Genomic DNA, 24888 nt, shown 5'->3' on the forward strand with positions numbered 1-24888 from the left:
ACTAGTTTTTTAGTTAGGGCATTTAAAAAAAAAAAAAATTAAGTAACTTATTTTTTATTATTTGTTGAGAATTTCATACAATGTGCCTTGATCCATCTCCCCAGCAATATGGTTTTTGTTCCCAAGTTTCATAAAGTTGTTATATAATCTGGATGTTAAGTCTTTAGTCAGATCCACAGTGTGCAAGAGCCTCTCCCATTTGGCAAGCTATCTCTTCATTCTGCTCAGTGTTTCCTTTCTATGAAGAAATTGCAGTTTACATAAACCCACCTACTTCCTTTTCCTTTTGTTTTGAGGGTTTAGTCCCAAAAGATCACTGCTTTTATCTTATAAAAAATTGAGTGTGTATGCACACACATGCCATACATGTATGCAGAAGAGGCCTAAAGGAGGATGTTGGATGGCCCAACTATTCTCCACATTATTCCCTTAAAACAAGGTCTCTCACTCAACCAGGAGCTTGCCATTGTGGAGCAACAATGGTGGTGAGCAAACCCCAATTATTTTCTGTCTCTATCTTCAACTCCAACTCAGCAAGGGATCAAAACTTTGCCCAGATACCCTGAGCTATTCTATTTGGCTGCTAAGGATCCACACTCAGGTCCTCATGCTTACACATCAAGTGTTTGTACTCACTAAGCCGCCTCCTCGGACCCTTGTACCCTTGTATCACTATCTCAAAGTGTTTCATCTGTAGTGTTTCATCTATTTGCTTTCTCCAAGTTTCTAACTTGCAAATCTTTGGTCTGTTTTAAGGTTTTTTTTGTTTTTTTTGTTTTTTTTTTTTTTTTTTAGGATAAAAAACAGAGGTCAAGATGCACACAAAATTGAAATATCACAATGAAACATGACTATCCATAATTATGTATTAATAAAAATTTAATATTTAAGAAATTTGAAATATCCTGAATAACCAATTTTCCATCACAAATTTGAGCAACTGAATACCCACTGTTGAAAAGGTAGTATTATTTAGTCACTAAATCTAAAACATGGTGATGGAAAGAAGATCTAATGTAGTTTAGTACAATATGAAACCAAGTGGTCCGATTACCTGGCATACTGAATAGCCTTGGAAAAAAGATCTAAAAATTTTGAAGGTAATCCATCAGTCTGTGAACAGCATCCTCTGGTGACAGCATAAATTATTCTAGCCACTAAAAGTCTATTAATGTCCTGTGATGGTTTGAGATACAGCCTGAAGTACAGTGAAAACAATTCTAAAAATTGAAAAAAGAAAGAATTAGCTAATTATTTTAAAAATCAACTGTGTTCAACATCAGTATTCAACATAAATATGCTACAATTCTCCAAGACAAAAGAATTAAAGATAACTTTGAATTTAATAGAATACATCACATGTTTATTAATGTACTTAAAGTAGGAATATAAATAGCACTGTGTGAAGGTATCTGTTCTAACAACCAGACCTCATGCTTATGCTGTTTTATCTAGAACTAACCAAGTCACTAAGTCTTGGTGTCCTATCAATGGTGTTTTTAAAATATGTATAGAAAGCGTCACCCTTTTATGAATGGCTTCACAGTTCGCTCTGCTTGTATATAACCTAACAACAGCAGGACAGTTTCATGGATTTTTAATAAAGGATATACAGTTCTTGCTCAAAGAAAAAGGAAAGTTTATTCCTCACAGCAGTAACAGCAGGCAGAATACTTCCATCTTTGCATGAGGTCCCCAATCTCAACAGCATCATGAAGAGGGATGTTTGACACAAATGAAAATAGTAGCCCTTTTATAAATAAGGCTAAAAGCAAAACCATTCTTTGTTTGAAGGAAGTCAATGACTCTCTTAAGTTATTCACTACACAATACACCCTTGAAGAAAGTAGTTTAGATGAAAAACAATAACAAGAGTCAGCGATATGCAGTAAAATCTATTGAGAACTGTATGGAAAGTAAGCTAGTGGCTTAAGACTTTATCCCAATTAGAAGATAGAGAGAGTGAAAAAAATCAACTATCTGTATCTTCCTTTTGAATTGTTCATGTCATGCTTCTGCAAAAATTTATAAAATTGGCTTAAAATTGGGTATCAAACAAGATATATGGCCAATACAAATAAATCAAACATTGTAGTTTTAATCATATTGTGTAATAAGAGTTCATGATATTATATGAATTATGTCAACATGTTTGCAATGCCTCAAATAGCTACACAATGGTAAAAATGTTCATGCACACATATTGAAGAATAAGAATCCTTTTTAACAATTTTATCTTTTATTGACAGAAAAGAAATAGCAAGGGCCAACACTGCCATTGCTTCTCATTAAAGGACATCGAGCTTCATGTTTCTTGAGGGGAATGGTCCACATTTTCAGAATCCATCATGCTCCTCAAGAGAGGTTATAGAGGACAGCACGAGACATCTCAGGAAGTCTCAGAAGACTAGAATCCTGCTTCTTCACAAAAGGTGCAATGTATGCACTCCTCCATGAATAGTAAAACTTCATATGTGAAAAATGTTTGTAGAGTTTAGAAAATAAATTTCAAATATCATCAAAGGTAAGTTTCTTGAGACACTATGTATGGACAATTCTGTCACGTGTCAATGGAACTGAATGGTATGAAGCATTCAGACCTGTGTTTGCTTTTGTTTAATGCCCTGACTGAAGTACAATGCTGAAATGCTGTAGAAGCAGGTTTGACTCTGGTGAGGCCTTAAGTTACACTGCATCACAATGATCCAAGGACTTATATGATCAGTGGTTTGGGATTATGATTTAATAACAAATCTCTGAAGTTCTAAGACAAGGATGCCAGGTATAGGAAATAATTTTGTATCACAGCACTGAACAGTCTGGAAATAGAAATTTAAAAAAAAAATAGCACTTTGAATGTCTAGTAAGTCAATGGGTAAAAGCTATTTTAATGCATTTGATTTTCATCACCTTACTAGTGACCTAAAATCTATCTCTGCCTAATGCAGAGAATACTTTTGCACGTTATCCTTCCTCTGACATTTAAAGTATCTACCACATCCCTTTTAACTCAGAACCCTTGCTTTCAACCTCTGTGAAGTCTCTTTTGGTTTCCTCCTTTATTTATGGCTCAGTTGAGGTGTCGCTGTTCTGTGTATACACTGTAAACAAGCGTAGAGAGAGTGAATAGCATGGTAATTTATAGCTGACTATTCTTTTCAGTCACTGGACTGTTGAATAATTGAAAACAAAGCAGTAATCTTTGAAATCTGTAATTCCAGTTCTAGTGGTAAGCACCTACTATAAACAATAGGTGACTTAATACCTTTTTTTTAAAGATTGTTTATTTATTTTATGTATATGAGTATACCATAGCTGTACAGATGTTTGTGGGCCTTCATGTGGTTGTTGGGAATTGAATTTTGGACCTCTGCTCACTCCGGTCAACCTCGCTTGCACCGGCCCAAAGATTTATTATTTTAAGTAAGTACGCTGTTGCTGTCTTCAGATACACCAGAAGAGGGCATCAGATTTCATTATGGGTTGTTGTGAGCCACCATGTAGTTGCTGGGATTTGAACTCAGGACCTTTGGAAGAGCAGTCCAAAGCTTACCCACTGAGCCATCTTGCCAGCCTGTCTTAATACTTTTCAAAGTACATAATAAATGAAAATTAAGAACTGAGCATGGGGGCTGGAGAGATGGCTCAGCGGTTAAGAGCACTGACTGCTCTTCCAAAGGTCCTGAGTTCAAATCCCAGCAACCATATGGTGGCTCACAACCATCCTTAACAAGATCTGACNCCCTCTTCTGGAGTATATGAAGACAGCTACAGTGTACTTACACATAATAAATAAATAAATCTTTAAAAAAAAAAAAAAAAAAAAAGAACTGAGCATGGTAGTCCATACCTATAATTCCAGCCTTAACAGACCAAGGCAGAAGGATTCCAAGTTGAAGGCCAGAATGGGATATATAAAAAGATATTATCTTGAAAAGGAAGAAAATTAAGGCTCTGAAACTACAATTATATGATTTCATCAAACTCTGAGTCATCTGTGGGATGTAGACTGCTTTTACTGTTGAAATTTCATTTTATAAAGGGAATTAAAAAAAAAAAATCACAGGCTTCCAAACATACCTAGCCACTGCTGCTGAGACACTTCACACCAGTATTTTCTCACAGAAAGAATGTCTTTGAGTAGTATGTTGCTACAGTCAGCTCCATAAGTTACACCGTTAGATGAATTTTTCACTGTATCCATGACATAACTCAAGAGGTCTTGACATTTTAGCCTGGGTGCTCCTATTTAAAAATAAAACAAAATAGAAAAATGCACAGATCGTAAAAATAATGAATCCCTCAGAGTGCCAACGTCTTTAACTGATTCCATTCAGCAAGTTTCTCTTAACTCACTCGCTCATACCACAGGGTAGCCCCTAAGTAAAATCCAACTGGTTGGCCATTTTGTTAATAAAGTTTAACTGGAACACAATCACATTTCTGCATTTAATACTGTAAATGACAAGAAATGAGTATCTGCAACGGATAATATATGACTCAGGAAGTTAAAGAAAAAGAAAAAGAAAGCATTTGCTAGATAGCTTCATTAAAGATTAAATTTACTAACCTCAAAAATACAGCAAAAATAGATTAATTTTTATACTTAACTCACAATTTGTGACACTGGAATTAAAACGATTCTAAGTCTCTGAGAATCTTTATGAATAAATTTATTAAAATAATCTTGAATTATTCTATTAGAAATAGCCTAGTTACTCTAAAGAGCAAGATTATTTCCATTACATCTAAACAGTAGACAAATAGCATACATACAGAAAAGGTTGAAATTTTAATAGCACCATAGTTTAGATTCTGAAAATTCATTGCTATTAAATGTTCTTCTAAAATGGGTATGTGTATGGGTGCTTTGCCTCCATGTATGTCTATGCACTGCAAGGAAACCCTATCTAGAGAAAAGGGGAGGGGGCAGGATTTAAGTTTAAGTTTAGAAGGGTGGTGTCTGTCTGTAACTCCAGGTAAAGGCTGGAATACTGTGAACTGGAGGCTAGCCAAGGCTACAGAAATTAAAATGTTTATTTTGTATTTTCCAATTTGTCTTAGTCAGGGTTTCTATTCCTGCACAAACATCATGACCAAGAAGCAAGTTGGGGAGGAAAGGGTTTATTCAGCTTACACCTCCAAACTGCTGTTCATCACNAAAGGAGGTCAGGACTGGAACTCAAGCAGGTCAGGAAGCAGGAGCTGATGCAGAGCCAAGGAGGGATGTTCCTTACTGGCTTGCTTTTTATCAAATTATACTGACATCGAAACTAAAAAATTATCATTTCTTCACTACTGACTTCATTTTGAAATTGAACTACATGTAGAATGTAACTCAATATGCATAAGGAAGATGTATTAGATTAGTATTTTCTTAATGATGAGACTGACTATATTCAGAAGGATCAGGCTATGGTAAGTACTCAGTGATATTACAGCATAAATAGCAGCTTTGAGTTATGCCTTATAATTTCATGCGTGTGATCCATGATGACTCCCACATATGTGTGATCCCTTTCAACTATTCCTTGGGTATCTCTCACAGTTTTTGAAATAATTTTTATATACAGTATGTGTTGTATTGTCAGAATATTATGGAAAGGAATGTTACCACTAATGCCCAAGACCAACAATAGACAATAAAGTTAATTTTGTAAGTATTAAGATGAAATCTTAATTTTCTGTATTCTTTCTCCCAGAACATTCTCCTTCCTCTGCCAAACATAATTGTTTTAAAATTTATGTCTTTATTTCCTAATTCTCTCAGTAGAGATTAAAACTCAGTAGCACAATACTTACTGCCCAACATGCAGAAACCATGGGTTTTGCACCTACCTTTGCAAAAGAACAAACAAAAACATCAACATTTTTTTAAAAAAACAAGTAAATACAAATCAAAAAAAAAATCTGTTTTATAAGGAGGCTGAGTTATTTATACCTTCTGAAACCAGTTTGCAAACTTGGTTTCTATTTTCTACTCTCTGTGTTTAGTAAAGAATCAAGAACATTGGTATTCCTTTAAGTTCCTTCTTAACTACACCCATTGGTTTGTTAATTATTTTCTTCCTTCTACATTGGATGCAGTATTTTTAAAAAGTCTGTTAAAATCTCAACATGTGTTTAAATTTCTACAAATCACTCAGTTCACTTAAATAAATAAACAAACAAACAGAACTGGAGAAGTAAAGCAAAATAATAGTAACTCGAGTTTTAGTGTATATTTACTGACACTACAAAATTCAATTTTTAAATTTTTTTTTTATTGAAAATAAGATTCTTTTCACATACAATGTAACCTGTTTACAGTTTTTCTTCTTTTTACTCCTCCCAGATCTTCCCCATCCCCTCTTCTCTCCTGATTTTCCTCCTGTCTCTCATTAGAAAAGAACAGGTTTCTAAGAGACAATAATACAAAAACCATCATATTGAGATTGGACTAGGTAACCCAAAAGAAGGGAAAAAGCCCAAGAGCAGACACAAGAATTAGAGACTCACTTGTTCACACTCAGGAGTCCCATAAAAATACTAAGCAGAAAGATCCCAATTTTACAGTGTTTGAGTGAATACAAAACTACCACACAAGCCAAATCAAGTACAGACTGTTTCCATGTGGCTTTCTTTTTTCTCAGAGGATAGAGAGGTTTACAGTTGAGTAAAAATGGAATCTCAGGAAAATGGAGAGTTTCTTTAAACCACTGATCATTAGATTTATTCTAATATATCATTAGTCAACAACCTATGTACTTTTACTAACCGCTTACCATCATCTGGATGTTACATTGACATTTTTATGCATGTATACGCGTGGCTGTGTGCATGGTACTCATAAAGTTGTAAGAGTCAGTTTTCTCCTTCCATCACATGGGTCCTAGGGACTATAAACTCGGCTTGTCAGGCTTGCCAGAAGGTGCCTTTTCCTACTGAGCCATCATGGCAGACCATGGATTTGCCTCATTTCTAACCTAAATTTACCATGACAAATCCACATCCTTATTTACACAGAATGTACAAAGTCTGAAATCTGTCAACAAATGTTTTTTGTTCTAGCTTTCAGAACTAATGTAAAGTCCACTTCCTCGCAAAAGCTTATGTGGATCCTGCATTTCTGCCTCAAAAATGTCATTCCTGAAGTCCACAAGGTGGCTCCACTTTACATTACTTGCAGGCAAGCTTGATCATCTGGGTTCAATCCGCAGGAACAATATGACAAAAGGAGAGCCAACCCCTACAAGATGTCCTTTGACACCCGTGAGTACATCATGGGAAACGTGCACACACATATACAAAGTAAATAATTGCAGTAAAAAAATATTAACAAAACCACCTTCAAAATAGCAAACGTAGGGATCCTAGAGGTGCTTCTCAGCAGAGGGGAGCTGATCTAGCACATACAAAGCCCAGGTTTAATCCCCAGTACCATGCATCTATCTTTACATACACACACTTAATTAACTATTTAAGTTCAGGTGAGAGATATGTGACTTATTACTGATTTTAAAAAAAGGACTTGATTTTTATTCATTTTTTTCTTTAACGGATAGCACAATATTGAGCTAAAACTGTATGCTGTACCAGCTAGATACTACAAGACTGAGTGCCACTCTTTGAGAAATAACGAACTCAAGAATATTAAAGAGAAAGTAAAATTAAAACTATGCCAACGAGCTGAAGGAATTAGGATAATTTACCTTAGGGAAAGATCACTCAGGAATGCTATGGCTATTTTCAAATACATCAAATGATATCATGTGGAAATAAATACCAGGTTTTCTATGTATTATTTATGCAGTTAGAGGGGTAGGAGACATGGCTTACTGGTTAAGAGCATTTGCTACTCTTGCAGAGGATCTGTGTTTGGTTCCCAGCACTCACATATAACTATCCAGTTCCAGAGGATTCTCCTGGCTTCTTCAAGAACTGGAATATGTAGTGTATCTACATACATGCAGACAAAACGACTCATACACATAAATAAGCAGATCTTAAAAGAAAAAAAAAAGTAGGAGATGGAGAGATGGCTCAGAGGTTGAGAGCACTGACTGCTCTTCCAGAGGTCCTGAGTTCAATTCCCAGCAACCACAGGGTGGCTCACAACCATTTGTAATGGGATCTGATGACCTATTCTGATGTGTTGGGAAGACAGTGATAGTGTGCTCACACATATAAAACAAACAAATAAATCTTTAAAAATAAAGTAGAGCAGTAATCGATGAAAACAAGCTTTTTAAAAAAACTTTTACACATTTTCTGTTCATTTACTTTGTGTGCACTCACATGATCACACAAAATTGGCCATGCCACGGTGCCTATATAGGGGGTCAGAGGACAACTTGTAATAGTTGGTTTTCTCCATCATTTTGGTTCTTGGGCTCAGACTCTGGCCACCAGGCTTTCTGGCAAAGATCCTTTACCTGCCAAGCCTTCTCACTGGCCTGACGGGAATTTATACCCTTAAAATTATTCAGCCTCCTTAAGACTGCACTTCTGCTGATGTATAAAAACACGTAGAGGGAATACAAGAATGGAGAACTGAAGCATTAATTTTTAATCTTTCCACTTCTGAAATTAAACATTTTATGCTAAATTACTCTAAATCTTGGACCTACTATATTAAAAGGCAGTATAATGCTCAGAATTTCAAGAAGAACTTAATTTTTATGCTACTGTATTAAGATCAAATTTATGCTACGCTAACTACTGAAGCATGTGTGTGTAATGCATAATGTTGTTTACTTTTTTTGTTGCTTTGGGTTTTTTGAGACAGGGCTTTTCTGTGTAGCCCTGGCTGTCCTAGAACTTACCCTGTAGACCAGGCTAGGCTATAGATCCACCTGCCTCTGCCTTTTGAGTGCTGGGATTAAAGGTGTGATCTACCATAGCAGTGTGTGCCACCACACCCAACCAATGTTACTTACTTTTATTTGCACATTTGATGAAGTATCTGACCAAACTGCTGATCTCTTGCATCTTCTTCTGTCTGGAGGTTTGTGTGGTGGCTGATACATTTGATTTTGCTGTTCTCAGACTTTCCGTTTCTTTTTGAATGTACTTCTGTAAAAACCTTCAAGAAAAAAAAAATCATATCCTCATTAATGCTTATACTTTTATCACTTCAAAAACTCCTGTGTATCTTCCCCAAAAGACATCTTTTAAACCAAACTGTTGTACCAACCATCCACATGAAACAATCTCTTGTTCAACTTTCCTTACATTATGAGCAGTTTATAATATTTCTAGACTTTAAATGAAAACTGCCTATAAAATACTGAAAGCTGGCCAGGAATGGATGCAAATCTAGCCTATCTAATCAGCTTGTAAAAACAGATAATAACAGTAATTGTACACACACCCATGGGCATCTGAATTTTAACAAAGCCAAAACAAACAAACAAACAACCCCAAAAACAATACAGTAATTGTTATACTACAAGTAAATTAAGTGCTCAAAGAGGAAGCATGTATTTTTCCATGTTATGTACATTTAGAACTTTAAAAGAGTTTAGTATCAAATAAGAGATAAATAAACTCAACAGCTGGTCAGTGGTAGTACATGCCTTTAATCCCATCACTTAAAAGGCAGTGGCAAGCTCTCTGTGAGTTCAAGGCCAGCCTGGTTTTATTTTAAGATCCAGAGTTTTAGCATGGTGGTGTACACCTTTGGTCCCATCACTGGGAAGGCAGAAGCAGGCAGATCTCTGTGAGTTAGAGGCCAGCCTGGTCTACAGAGCGAGTTCCAAGACAGCCAGGGCTATACAGAGAGAGAAACCCTGTCTCAAAAACCCAATCCCCACCCTGTCCAGAAGTTTATCTGTAGGTAGTCTAAGACAATTCAATATTGTACGAAGGAATATTAGTACCATCCTTACTGCAGTTGTTTATTTTGTTTATTTGTAATGAACTGAACTCATTATCTTCCTCTATCACCTTCCCAAGAGCCAAGGTTATAGGTGTTATGTATACCAATGCACCAGCTTCACGTTAAATTCTACATGAATTTAAAATGTTTGGGGGCTGTTAGATGGCTCAATGGTCAAGGGTCCTCACTGCTCTTCCAAAGGACCAGAGCTCACTACCCAGCATCCATGCAGGACAGCTTACAACCTCTATGTAATTCTAGTTTAAGGATATCCAATGTCTACAAAAGCATATAAATAAATAATATTTTTTTTACAAAGTCCTTTTTCTTTCCCCAACAAGTCTTACAATATCTGTTTTTAACTATAAACGAACTTATGGTTGAAAATTAAGTTTCAATATAAACACGTATCAACTCTGCCACAAAAAAGTTTTTAAACTGCTTTAATCTGAAAGTATTCAGATTATTTATTTTACTTGTTTTAGTATAATTTAACGCATGCAAGTCACTTATAATCAGTAATAATAAAATGATATTGTTGTTTTGAGACAAGATCTGTTAGCCCTGGCTGTCCTGGAACTTTTGTGGACCAGGCAGGCCTGGAGTTCAGAGATTATCCACCTTGTCTCCAGAGTGCTCCCACCGCCCAGCTACTGTAACTTACATTTAAAACAAATTTGAAACAAATTCTTACAGTAAAAATGAACAGAATCCTTATGTTGTTTTTGTTTTATTTGAGACAGTTTCCCTATATAGACCAGATAGGACAAGAACTCACTATGAAAGCCAGGCTGGCCTGGCCTCCTGCCTCAGCTTCAAGAAAGCAGTATGACAGGAATCCTATTATGCCTCTTGGTTTTTTCTTTAACAGTTTATGCCGGGCGTGGTGGCGCACGTCTTTAATTCTAGCACTTGAGAGGCAGAGGCAGGCAGATTTCTGAGTTCAAGGCCAGCCTGGTCTACAGAGTGAGTTCCAGGACAGCCAGGGCTACACAGAGAAACCCTGTCTCGAAAAACAAAAAACAAAAATTTACATTATATATATGAGTACACTGTAGATGAACAGATGGTTGTGAGCCTTCATGTGGGTGTAGGGAATTGAATTTTTAGGACCTCTGCTCACTCTGGTCGGCCCCACTAGCTCATCCCTACTTGCTCTGGCCCACAGATTTATTTATTATTATACGTAAGTACACTGTAGCTGTCTTCAGACATGCCAGAAGAGGGTGTCAGATCTCATTACAGGTGGTTGTGAGCCACCATGTGGCTGCTGGGATTTGAACTCAGGACCTTAGGAAGAGCATTCAGTGCTCTTACCCACTGAGCCATCTCACCAGCCCCCGATGCATCTTTCTTGATCTTACAGGATATACATCTAAAACATTCTATTGAAGAAATGATATAAACCTTCCAGTGTTATATATGTTTTTTAAACTTTTAGGGGGCTGGTGAGATGGCTCAGTTGGTAAGAGCACCCGACTGTTCTTCCGAAGGTCCGGTGTTCAAATCCCAGCAACCACATAGTGGCTTACAACTATCCCTAACAAGATCTGACGCCCTCTTCTGGAGTGTCTGAAGACAGCTACAGTGTACTTACATATAATAAATAAATAAAATCTTAAAAAAAAAAATTAGTTTATAAAAAAAAAAAACAAAAAAAAAACCTTTTAGATTACCACTAAGGTTCAACTTCCTACGTAACACACAATGATATACAGCAAACAAAATTAAAGCGTAAAATGGCATCACAAAACAGAAAAAGAAGGAAAGTAACACAAATTCAAAGAGGATACCTGAAAACAGCATCCCAATTCAGGTATTTTCCTTGTTTGGAATCAGAATGCCTATCCAAATGTTGAACTGTTTCAGGATCCTGAATCAGGCGCTTAAATTTATCCACTTCTTTCTGAAAATAAAAAATATAATAGTAATAACACATTAAGTTACCTATCACACATTTATTTCAAGAAAAACTATTTCAAATAATGTATTACCCTTCGTTCTGTAGCTCTGTCATGTTCTAACTGCCGGCAGCAAATGAGCAGATCATTAAGTGCTAGACTCATGGTTTAAGATTTCAGAACATGCATCCTCACCTGTAAAAGGAAAGAAATATACATAATTTCATTCTTTTTTTTTTTTTTTGATGCTAAGGACTGGCTCAGTGTCTTAAGCATACTAAACATGTGATGTACCAGTAAGCTGTACTTTAGACCTGTACATAATTATTTTAGACATTAGCTATACATTTAAACCTAACTATACATCCAGAGGCACACTGTGATCAAAGACACAATAATTTTCCTTAACATTTCTATAGGATATTTTCTTAAAATATATCAAAATTAGGCTCTAATTCTCAAATGTGTGCTTCGCCTAGCATGATAATGTATTATTTTGAATAAAATGAAACAGTTCAGTATTACCTCTATAAAAGGAAACCATTCATTGATAACAGCAAACAGTTTTTGTTTCACACGTACAGTGAGTGTTTCAGGTTAGGCATGCTATGGACAGCTAGAAAATAATTGAACCATACTGATACACAGCCTACCCTCTGGGAGATATCTGGTGACAATGATGACGATACAAGTATTAATCCATAGTTCCAAATTGCAATTTATGCCTCAAAGGAAATCAAAATACAGTAGAAAACAGAAGAAGAAAACAGAGCATTCGTGTAATCCCAACACCAGTGGAAAGGTAAAGAAAGAAGGATCAGCAGTTTAAGGTCACCCTCAGTGAGATCAATGCCACACTGAGCTATGTTCCCCCCCCCCCAAAAAAAATTACAACAGTTTGTCATTTAGATAAACTGTCATGAATATGTATCAAAGGAGAATTAAGTAAACTCAAGATCTGAATGAATTGATGCCAATTACAGGAAGAACTAAAAAAAAAGTAAACATTTTAGGAAAGGAGACTGGAGAAGCCAAAAGGCTTAGGGAACTGAAAGACAGCCAAAACTGTGCTAGCTTGCACAGCACATACACTGAAAGTGGAACAATTCTGCAGTGATGATGCATACATTGGTGAAATGTTCCAGGTTACTAACCAAAACAAAAAACAGGCAGTGGTGGGGTGTGCCTTTAATCCCAGCACTCAGGAGGCAGAGGCAGAGAGACTGGCAGAAAGAGGCAGAGAAGGGGGGAGGAGAGGGGGAGGGAAAGGGGGGGAAGGAAGGGAGGGAGGGAGGGAGGGAGAGAAAGAGAGAGAGAGAAACAGACAAGACAGACAGACAGGTAGAACTGTTGAATTCAAAGCTAGCCTGGTATACAGAAAGAGTTCCAGGACAGCCAGGGCTCAACAGAGAAACCCTGACTCAAAAACAAACAAGCAAACAAACCAAATGGTGGGTGGCAGAACCAAAGCTATCCAACTAGAGTAAGAGAGCTATCAAGTGAACAAATGCTGAGACATTAAAACAGGTAACATAGTTCAGCTCCCCACACTCAACTAAAAAAGCTTCCTAAGCAACAGCCCCTGAACGGACAAATCAAATCTTCCTTTTGGGGGTTCAGTCACGCTGATGTGTTGTGACACTGATTATACCTCCCCTTCCCAGAAATAACCCCACCTCTGGCATGCTCGTCTTGGCTAGTGGCAAAAAGCACTGGGGCTCAGTCAGGTATGGCAGTACTATATTCCCAGGCCTAGGGGCTCAGGCAGCACAACCGTGAGTTAGGGGCTAGCCTGGGCTGCAAAAGGGTGGGTTCTACGGTCAGGTTGTATTTTTCGGATCCAGGTCCATTCAATTAACAGTTATCCAACCTGCAACACCTTGGTTAGACCTCCATCTGTTTTCTGGATGCTAAATGAGAAAATGATACCAGTATCTACTTTAAGGAGTTCGTTTAAGTTTCTGTTTCCCTCTCCCCCACCACACACACACACACTCACTTTCTCTTTCTCTTACACACACACACACACTCTTTCTCACACTCTCTCTCTCTCTCTCTCTCTCTCAAACACACACACACTGAGCAAATATTCAGTATAACTGTCATCCTGTTACTGTCTTCTCTTACGATCGCTTTATAAATCTATTTTGATGACTTTTTTTTTTTCTCCTCTTCTTGCTCTCATCCCTTCCTATGGCTTCAATACACTGGAAACTTGCAAAATCTGTATCACTCAATACCAAGAGCTCGCTCCACTTTGTGCCTTTCCACGCACTTTCTTCTGTCTGAAAGCTTCGCTACCATCTTGCAGAAGAATTTACACCCGGCAAGGTCTAGCAGCAAAGTCGATTCTTTCAGGCTCAGTTTCCACAGAACCAGTCCTGCCTATCACATTGTCGCTTTGGAAAAGTAGCTGTCTACTTATCTGTGCCAGGTGGCGGGGGTGGGACCGGGGGAGGAGTGCAGGTAAAACATTTTCAAAGGCTCTTAGGGGCTGCCACTTACCTACTACAGACAACACAGGCAATACAACTGACAATGAGAATTGGAATTCTCGAGACTGATTTCCGAGCCCGTGCTCTTAACTACGATGTGCAAACCTGTAGCTTAAATATAAAGAAACGCTCTGAGACTAAAGTATGAGATTTAAAAAATCTCCTAGATCGACCAGAACCCTTAAGGTGACAGACAGGAAAGAGGGACGTGCAGAAGGGAAGGTTCAGGCTCACTCCACCCAGGGTCTGCAGAAAGAGGGAGAAGACGACGGCCGTGCAGGAGAGAAGGGGTAAGAACCATTCGGAAGCTGAGGAAAGATGGGGTCTGAAGAGAATTTCCCCCTCATAGAAGTCTCCGAGCGTTCGTCCCTCGCTCCTACCGTTGCATTCTGCCTGCCGAGGCAAACCCAGGTCGCGTCGCCTTTTCCCGCGCGCACGGATCTAGCAGCTGGTTCAGCACGCACGCCTTCCCGCTTCCGGCTCTAAAGCAGCAAGTTGGTACCGCACGGGTGCCCTAAAGGAAGAAGTCGGCGTGCGCCGCCGCACGACTGCGCTTGCGCGTAGGCATCACGCGCTCTCCAACTCAAAACACTCGCTCTGCTCAAAACATTCTCCCGGCCTGAGGAAACGCGCCTGCGCACTGCGCACCAATGGCGATTGCCCTCGCTCCCGCAACTCCGCCCAGAGGCCGACGCTCCTACACCGGGCCACCCGGTCCCCTCTGGCCACAACCCTCCGCAGACGGAAATGACGACGATTCCGAGGAGAACGGAGGCGGGTTTCATTTCGGCGCCTTTCTGTCTCCCGCGGAAGCGATTGGTTGGTGTGGCACGAAAGAGGCGGGACAAATTGCCGCGGGTTCAGCACCGCCAGTGGAACCGGGAGATGCGGCGGCGCCGGGGCTGTCGCCGTGTTTGCTTTGAGTTGAGTCTCTTCCCTTCAGGCCGCTCCCTGTGCAGCTCGGATCATGCTGTTACCCTCGGATGTAGCCAGGCTGGTATTGGGTAAGCGGCGGCCTGGGAGGGCGGGTGATCGGACCCGGGCAGAGGGGACGGAAAGACCAGGGGCTGGGGGGGAGGGCTGCTCGGGGTGGGGAAGCTTTGAGGAGTGGTCTGCTCGCGTCCAAGTTCAGACTAGCGGAGAGGCTCGGTCCCTCGGCGGCTTGGGACATTCGGAGCTCCTTGGTGTAGGGATGTCCCTTCTCCTCGTGCTGCGCGATGGGGGCAGCCGAAGGGAGAAAGAAGCTCGGCGGGGAACACCTGGGGCCTGCATTCCGAGGCACAGCCAAGCCCGCTGGGACACCTGAAGGAGTGTCGTCTGCGTGATGGACGAGGCTGCGTGTCCCCCACCCTTTCCCTTGTCAAGAGCCGGGACTGATAGAGGAAAAGAGGGCGGAAAAAAACCCGCTCCCCCGGCTGCCCAGCGTTGTGGAAAGACTTTGCGACACCCTTACCCATAACCCGACCTTAGCACTGGGAATTTGGGACACAGGGAGGTCCCCACGCCCCTGGTCCACCATAGTGGCTTGAAACGCCAATTGCATTTTTCAGAACGGCAGCGTGTCGTGTTTTGGAGCAAATATTTAGGAGGTACGACGACTGACTTCTGGCTGCACACGTCTAGCCCTCGTTTTCCTCCATTTTCGAAAAGGGTTTGTTCATAGACCACTGGTCGGTCGGGAGATACTGTCTCCGTGTAAGACTGTTTTCGTTGTTTGTCCTGTGAAAGAATAAAAGGGATTGTTCTGCAGGGAACAAGAGCCTCTTGGGCTGAAAACTGGACAGTGACTTTGAAACATTTGGGACATCTCTACAAGAAAGTGGTCGAAGTATGAGGAAGCATTCCATAGTTTCCACAGCCGTTACAAACATTTGCTTTGTGCCCAGTCCTGTCCAAAAAATAAAATTTGCACGTTAGGCAGGACTTATTTAAGAGGCTCTGTACACAGTTGTACTGTCCATTTTTGGAGAAACTTAAATACAAAAAGTAGTGTTTTGAATGTTTTCATTGTTTTTTACTTCATCAGACTTAGTTAAATTTATACCTGTGATTTTTTTTTTAATGTTAGCATTCTTGTAATTTTTAAATTAGGCTCATACGAAATTTGGTGAAAAGTAGACTCACTATGAATTTTTTTCCCCGCCTGTACATATTGTTCAGGCAAGAACTGCGACTTTTAGCAGTCTTGTGGTCCATATAAAATTCCATGATCATAGCCTCAAAAGTGTCTTCTGGAGTTTGGTAATATGAACATTGAAAAGTGGATAATTTTTATGAGTATTTTTCCATATTTTTTTCCCTCAGACTTTATGGGATGTTTAACAGCAACCCTGATTTCTCTTCATTAGATACCAGTAGGATGTCTTTCCTCCTGTAAGAAAGGGGGTGGGAAGGGCCTTTACATACTGTCAGCATATCCCCTGAAGAGAAAGTCCTGTCTTGTTAAGAAAACCTTAAGGAAATGACAGGGCCTTTCTAATTGGAATAATTATGTTTCTGCTCTACTAACAAGCTGTAACTTACTCTCTTGATGCCTAGAAACTTAAGTTGTTGCTTTTCATCCATTCCACTTTCATTGCCATGAATTCCAGCATGCCTCCCATTCTGTTTTGGAATTATGATGTCTTTCCACATACTCTACTTGCAATTCATGTATACTCTGGTTGCAAATATTATTGAAGCATCCAAAAATTGAACCTCTTTTGAACTTGGAATACAAAAAGCCTCCCACTATTTTCAATTCTGTTATTTAGTACTGTCTTTACACACATACTTCTATCTACAGGTTTAATGCTTGCTCAGGTCCTTCTGTGGTACCCCCTTACCACTCTTAGCCCCTCTTTATTGATTGCATATGGTTTTTGTTGTTGGTTGTTCTGTTGTCATGTTCCAAACAGTGCCAGACTTTTAAGCATAAGAGGAAAAGTAATTGCATTTAGCATTCCCATCTTTATTTTTTTTAACTCTTTAATACCAAAACATTTTTCTAAATTCTCTCACATTGTCCAGTGCCCTGTGTCACCCAGGAGATTACTAGTAAACTGCCTGTTACTTAGTAGCTTTACTAGTTCACTTTCCTCTAACTCTTCAGCTTACTGCACTGAATTATTCACCTAATTGTTCTCTACTCAGCCAGCTATTTATTGCCTTGATGGAATTTTTCAAATGACCAAGATACATTGTTTGCTGCCTTTAGGTCATCAGTTTGACTTTTACTACTAATATGTCATAGGAAGTGCTCTGTAGAGCTGATTATTCTGTCTTTCTACCCAGCCTCATCTTTTCAATATTTGTGCTAGGCTGCAGTATACTAAAGTACTCACTTACATTTTTCCAAATATTCTTTCCCCTGTGTTCCTAATATACTTGTATTAAAGGTTCAAGTCAAATATATCAGAAAGTTCTTAAAGTAGATTTTAAAGTAACTTTGTTGGTGGGTAGAGATTCTCTTGGTGAGGTACACATAACAAAATTGATAATTATAGCAATTTTTAAGTTTATGGTTCTGTAGTATTAATTACTACTGTCTACCTCTAAATTTTCTTTCTTCTTCCTAAACTGAAACTTTCTTACTCAGTATTCTCTATCTTAGATTCAAGCAAGAGTTTTTGGATTCAAGTTTCAGAATTCTTAGGTACTTCAAAAATGTTAACTTCTATGTATAAAAGGGGCACATTTATGATTGAAGGGTTCAGATTTTTTTTCAATTTCATAAATAGGTTTCTGTATGAGTTGGTGTCCATTCAGAAAACAGAAACTAAGTCATATAATGTGATAGGATTTAATGAGGGACTTGGTTACACAGGTGGTACAAAAGCTTCTTAGCTTCTGCGATGAAGGAACTCAGCACAGCAGGAAGCCATGCTAATCCTGGAGACTGGGCATTGGAAAGCATCCCAGAGATAACCATGTGGAAGATGAAATTCAAGTCTTGTCTGATTAAGGGACTGTCTAGTCAGAGCAAAGATTCTTGAGACAATCAGGGAATAAGGCTTTTTCCTCCTGAATTCCAGTCTGATACAAGCCCTTCCCCTTTTAGAAACTTAGCTGGAAGCTGGCTGATAGGTCAGCTGGGTAACTGCCTGCTTGAAGTCTAGCTTCCAAAATAGAATCCTAGAAAATAAAGAATTGGTTTAAGGGTAAACAGGACTAGTACTGACATATTATTAAGAGATCAGGAGCCATTGGTTTTATTTTCTTTTATATTAAAGACAATGATATAATAAACGTTTACCAGAATGCAATTGTAATAATCATTCTACATCTTGAATAATACCTACACTCACTGCTGACACTTGAAGTGTTTCATGTTTGTGTTACTTTATTTTTAATCTCTCTGTGTACGTGTGTGCATGAGTGCCCAGAGATACTAGGTTTCTTGGAGCTGGATTTGCAGGCAGTTGTGAACCACCTTAAGTGGGAGCCAGGAATCAAACTCAGGTCCTTTGGAAGAGTAATATACACTCTTGATTGATGAGCCATCTCTCCAATCCAGTTTTCCATGGTTCTTAACCATTTTTGTCTTTTCAGTTGAAACTTGTTAACTATTCTTTTATGCAGCGCTCATACTAGGTCCCCAAACAACTCCTACATATATGCTATCAATACTTTGGAGCGTATCACCCCCTTGAACAGTTATTTTCCATTCTTGGTAGTAAATTCCTTAGTCTGTATCTTCCCATAAACTAAGCCATTCCTACTTTCTCAGTACTTTTAGTCAATCCTAAAGTAATCTCTTCTAATTCCTTGTAAATTATAATTTGTGGATTGAAGCCATACATTTTATATTTGTAGATCTAGTACTACAAGACATTGTTACTTGATAAGAACTTATTTCTTATTAAGAAATTATATTCTTTCAGGGATATTAAACCATCAGTATTGCTGGGGAATCAGTACATGAAGGAGATATTTACACAAACAGAGCTTTGGCTCTTGCTTTCTTTGGACTCCTTTTTGTCTTCCTAAAAAGACCAATCTCTTAAAATGTTTCCCCAATTTATGAAGACCCTTGATACATAGTTAAGATTTTATCTGTCATGTGATTGATAATTGGTTATGGTCAGATGGTTAATGGTGGTGGGTAGGCATTTTTGTAGGACATAACCAGTTAATCATATAAACAATGGTATCATTGAACATTTTCAGGTATTTTCTACATTGTTTTTGAACTCTTAAGACAAAGTAAAGCAGAACTTACCAAATTTAACCAAAAATTAAAGCTCAAATTTTACCAAAGCATAATTTGAGAGTAGAACATAATGTCTCAGGAATTTCTAGACGGCTATACATTTCTATAAAAAGTAGCAGTGATGCACCATTTTCACAGAGCCTTTTCTCAAATATGCTATGCAAGCTTGTACTGATTTACAATGTATCATGAACTGTCATATCTGATATTCTTTTCCCAAGGCATACTAGCACAATTGATCATATTTTTCATAGGTCATGGATAAATTATCTTTTTTTTTTTTTTTTTTAAGATTTATTTATTTATTATATGTAAGTACACTGTAGCTGTCTTCAGACACTCCAGAAGAGGGAGTCATATCTTGTTAAGGATGGTTGTGAGCCACCATGTGGTTGCTGGGATTTGAACTCATGACCTTCAGAAGAGCAGTCTGCGTTCTTAACCGCTGAGCCATCTCTCCAGTCCCCCACAAATATTTTTATTTTTTTTTATTTTTTTATTTTTTTTTAAAGATTTATTTATTTATTATATGTAAGTACACTGTAGCTGTCTTCAGACACTCCAGAAGAGGGAGTCATATCTTGTTAAGGATGGTTGTGAGCCACCATGTGGTTGCTGGGATTTGAACTCTGCACCTTCGGAAGAGCAGTCAGTGCTCTTAACCGCTGAGCCATCTCTCCAGCCCACAAATATTTTTAATGTCACAAAAAAAAACTGTGTATCTTTTTGTATTAGATGTATATTTCTTGTATTAAATTTTCCGATTTCTCTGAGGAGCCGTTTCTACCCTCTTTTAGGATGCTGCCACTTCTTAGGAATGTGTGTTCTCCAGGAAGGAAAAATGTTTAGGAGTCCTAGTTCATAACGACCACCTGTCACAAGTCTCAAGTGACTGAATACATGCAGGCGATTAATGCTTTTAGAACTCTGTAGGATGAAAAAAAATGTATTTGGTGGATCCAATCCAAATCCAAAACCTGAAGAAAAAGTTCCAGCTGTCCCGATTCCAAGGTGATTTCAGTGGTTTATATGTTTGAAATTTGTGGTCACAGATTCCTAGTGTCACCTCCCTCAATCCAAATATTTTGAGAATACTGAGGAAAGTTTTTAAAGATGATTATATTTCACAAGCAGGAAAAGACTTTTTTACAATTGAATTTTTTTATTTTGTGTGAGAGATGAAGGTAGCCGTATGTGACAGAAAGGATGTGCACATGTGGAGAAGTCAGAAGATAACTTTAAGGAGTTGGCTGCCTCCTCCCACTATGGGCTCCAGGGTTCACACCAAATCATCAGACTCATGAAGCAGATGCCTTTGCCAGCTGAAGCTGTCTTGCGAGGCCAGATGTATCATTTTAATTCATGTAATTTGCAATATGATCTTCAGTGATAGCAATTTTAAAGTAGGGATAATCCGAAATAAAGGGTTTGTTTGAAGGTTTTGCCTGTTTGTTTTGGTCTGGTTGTTTGTTTTTGTTTGGTTTTCTTGGTTTGGTTTGGTTTGGTTTAGTTTCTAAATGCTTCTTATGCTCCAGGAAATATTTGAATATTTATTTGTTTTTCTTCATATAAATTAGAAGTTATAAAACCTATTTGTTAACTAGAAGAAGAAAGTGATACGTTAATTCACAAACCATAAAGGTAGTGCCTAAAATGAGAGGACCTTTTTCTTGCTCTTTCCTTTTTAAAACTCATGTGTAATGGCTTTGTAGGCCTTCTTACCGGGGTTGGGTTTTTTATTATTTTATTTATTTGTGTGTGTGTGTGTGTGTGTGTGTGTGTGTGTGTGTGCGTGCGCGTGTGCGTGCGTGTGACTGTTTTGCCTGTGTGTATGTCTGTATTACACACATACAATGCATAGGGTCAGAAGAGGATGTTGAGGCTCCTAGAACTGGAGTTAAAAATGATTGATAGCCACAGTGTAAGTGCTAAAATTTGAACCCAGTCCTCTGGAAGAGCAGCAAGTGCTCTTAATCAAAAACTCCATCTCCAGCTCCTGCTTTGTTTTTGTTTGTTTTTAATTAGAAGTGAGTATGTATATATTTCCAAGTGAAGAAAAGCCTTAAAATTTTAAAATAGGACGAGACTTTAGAAATCATCTATTAAACCTAACAGTTAAAGCTTCATGTAGTGTGTTATGAATTTATAGTTGGGTTGTTTTTTTTTTTTTTAGTTGCAGTGTATAATTGACACAATATAAAATCTGGGGGGCTTATAATATTTCTAATATAGAATAGGACTGCTAATTCCAAAACATTTGCCTATCTCTAACAAAAAATTCCATACTGATAACAGGCACTCTCAGTTTCCCCATCCTCCACTTACCTATTTTTATGTATGAATTTGCTGTTTATGGACATCACATATAATTGAAATATTGTGGCTTTCATATGTAACTTCACTTAGCATGATTTGAAGAGTGATTCAGGTCATGATGGGTGTTAGGATTTCTGTCCCAGGGTATATGGTAAAATGAATGTCTTTTCACAAGTTGTATTATCTTCTTTGCAAACCTTTTGCTCATTTCTTAATTATATTGTATATTTATTTTTGTCCCTTTCAAGTTCTAGTTTGGTTTCTAGCATCTAGGAGATAAATGATATGCAAATATTTTCTTGCATTTTAAAAGTTATTGTTTTACTTTACCTTATCCTTATAAACATAAATTTGAAATGTTGGTATTCAGTTTATCTCTTTCTTTGGTTGCTTGTGTTTCAGGTGTTATACCTGAATATATCATTGCTTAATCGTTATATCTTTGTTCAATCCAAGACCAAAAAAAAATCTCTTGTTATTATTTGTTTTTCTAAACACTTTTATAATCTTAGACTTTACAGTTAGGTATTTTATTTTAGGGGGGTAATTTTTTAATAGAGTGGGGATTTGGGGGCCAGCTTCATTTTTGCAAGCAGATATCAACTTGTTACAGCATGAGTTATTAAAAAACTATTATTGCCAGGTGGTGGTGGCATGTGCCTTTAATTCCAGAAGGAAGAGGAAGGCAGGTCTCTAGAGTTTGAGTTCAGCCTGGTCTACAGAGTGAGTTCTAGTACAGCCAGGAATACACAGAGAAACCCTGACTCAAACAAACAAACAACAACAAAAAACTATTCTTTCTTTTCCTCCAGTGAGCTTTTTTGATAACTTTAATACAGAGCCCCAAGTGGTTACCAACCTTTAGCCTTCACTTGATAAGGTTGAAGTTCTTATTGGAATTAATATCAAGAATATCCTTCTGACCTGAAACACTGTATGTATAGATCTCTCTTCGATTTGATAAATCATGAATTGGCTAGTGATAAGTGATGCTGAGAGGATGTTGTTTTGGATAATCCAGTAAGCATACATATTCATCCTCTCACCTAGTTATCATGGTAGTCATGGAGTAGTGGAATGCACTTGCTACGTACTAGTTCCCTGCTACCCTTTCTCCAAGTTTACTATGCACTGGTTGCACTCTGTCAGAGATCTCTTTTTACTAAAAGAAAAGCTTAACTAGAATTGCATCCTGTGGAGGAACTCGTGGTCAGAATCATTGTGCTTTATACTGCATCACAACCAACTGAAAGGCTGTAAAACTGGCATGTTTTGCCTGAGGCTCCACTTAAGGCTTTCCTACATACTCTAGCAGTTTTAAGAGTACAGAGTTTAATGAAAGTATTAAAACTTCTATTCTTCATTTAGGTTACTTACAACAAGAAAACCTCACATCTACTTGCCAGACTTTTATTTTGGAAAGTTCAAATTTAAAAGAATATGCAGAACACTGTACTGATGAAGGTTTTATCCCAGCCTGCTTACTGGTGAGTTACTTACTCCTTTCAGGAACTTTTCATTACTAACCAACCCAGAAGACTGTAAAGCAGAGCCTTTGAGCTGTATAAGGAGGCACTATGCCAAATGTCTTTTCCTATCTGATTGGGAACCTAAGATAATCGCTGGATCACTTGAGCCCAGGGATTTAGGGACAGCCTAGGCATCCTAGCAAGACCCTTGTCACTCATCAACCAAGTCAGCTTTGGTAAAAGCTACAAGACTTATCACAGTGTGTAGTTCACATAACTGAGAAGCAGAGATTTAGCCAGGTATTATACATCTATAATGCAGATTTTAGAAGGCCGAGACAGGGGTGATTATCATTTCTTTCAGACCAACTTGGGCCACACAGCGAGACCTTATAAAAAATTAAAATTTAATAATTATTGTCACAGGGGCTGGTGAGATGGCTCAGCGGGTAAGAGCACCCAACCGCTCTTCCAAAGGTGCAGAGTTCAAATCCCAGCAACCACATGGTGGCTCACAACCATCCTTAACAAGAGCTGACTCTCTCTTCTGGAGTGTCTGAAGACAGCTACAGTGTACTTACATATAATAAATAAATAAATCAAAAAAAAAAAAATTACTGTCACAGAACTGGAAAGATGGCTCAGTGGTTAAGAGCACTGGCTGCACTTCCACGGGTCCTGAGTTCAATTTCCAACAACCACACAGTGGCTCACAACCAGAGCAATGGGATCTGATGCCCTCTTCTGGTGTGTCTGAGGTCAGTGACTGTATACTCATATACATAAAATAAATTAAAAAAAAAATTGTCAGCCGTGCAGTGGTGGCACACATCTTTAATCTCAGCACTTGGGAGGCAAAGGCAGGTGGATTTCTGAGTTCGAGGCTAGCCGGGTCTTCAGAGTGAGTTCCAGGACAGCCAGGGCTATATAGAGAAACTGTCTCAAAAAAAAAAAAAAAATTGTAACTTTTTTTTTAGATATCTAAATATAAAAAGAATACTCTGGAATTACATGTTTTCATATGGTACTAGTAGATGTATGTTAAGGATGGCTCCTTCAGTGGAATTTTAACTATTAATGGTCATTTTTCTATAAAAAAGCCTAAAAGAATCTACAAAACTGACATTTACCAAGGACATAGGATACAAAATATGCAAAATTCCACTCTACTTTTACATATGCGCAATAAACAGTTATTTCAGTTTTTAAAGTACCTACTTACAATAACAACAAACAGAATGCTTGAGTAACCTAACAAAATATGTGTGTAATGTTTGCTTGAAAGAAAAAGATGTGAATAAAATGAACATTGTGTGTATAAATTAACAATTCAGTAGTGTTGAGTCAGTTCTCCCTAATTTCACTGTAGTTTGATCAGTCAGAATCCCCACAGTTTTATAGAAAGCAACATGCTGAATTCTGAATTTTATGTAGAAAAATGATTGGAATACCACAAACAATTCTGAATGATCTGAAAGTGCTGGGAAACTGGAAGAGATGGCTCAAGCACCCGTCTGCTGGCTCTTACTGGGCTGACCTCACAGCTGTCTTTTGTTGCAGTTACTTGGGATCATGCACCCTCTTTTGGCTTCCTTGTATGCTTGCACACCCAAACAAAAATAAAATAAATCTTGAAGAGTCAGAATTCTATATCATT

General features: G+C 38.2%; 2 protein-coding genes across 3 annotated transcripts in view; one reads left to right on the top strand and one right to left on the bottom strand.

The window, feature by feature from the left end:
- The window catches only part of Atm (ATM serine/threonine kinase), a 100557-nt gene extending 85782 nt beyond the window's left edge, over positions 1-14775 (bottom strand). Inside the window, exons 1-6 of the mRNA XM_021206460.2 lie at positions 14636-14775; positions 11854-11955; positions 11653-11765; positions 8919-9064; positions 4081-4245; positions 1055-1220 (exon numbers count right to left, since the gene is read on the bottom strand). Of these exons, the coding sequence (XP_021062119.1) occupies positions 1055-1220; positions 4081-4245; positions 8919-9064; positions 11653-11765; positions 11854-11925 (662 nt within the window). The 5' untranslated portion in view covers positions 11926-11955; positions 14636-14775. The remainder of the gene's footprint in view (positions 1-1054; positions 1221-4080; positions 4246-8918; positions 9065-11652; positions 11766-11853; positions 11956-14635) is intronic.
- A 344-nt stretch (positions 14776-15119) lies between these two features.
- Positions 15120-24888, top strand: part of LOC110327859 (protein NPAT) — a 36505-nt gene continuing 26736 nt past the window's right edge. For both annotated transcript variants that reach the window (XM_021207106.2, XM_029543004.1), the window contains exons 1-2: positions 15120-15259; positions 23131-23249. In XM_021207106.2, coding sequence (XP_021062765.1) covers positions 15223-15259; positions 23131-23249 — 156 coding nt within the window. In that variant the 5' untranslated portion in view covers positions 15120-15222. The remainder of the gene's footprint in view (positions 15260-23130; positions 23250-24888) is intronic.

This window comes from Mus pahari, chromosome 10 (genome assembly GCF_900095145.1).
Source record: "Mus pahari chromosome 10, PAHARI_EIJ_v1.1, whole genome shotgun sequence".
In the NCBI taxonomy this organism is placed as follows: domain Eukaryota; kingdom Metazoa; phylum Chordata; class Mammalia; order Rodentia; family Muridae; genus Mus; species Mus pahari.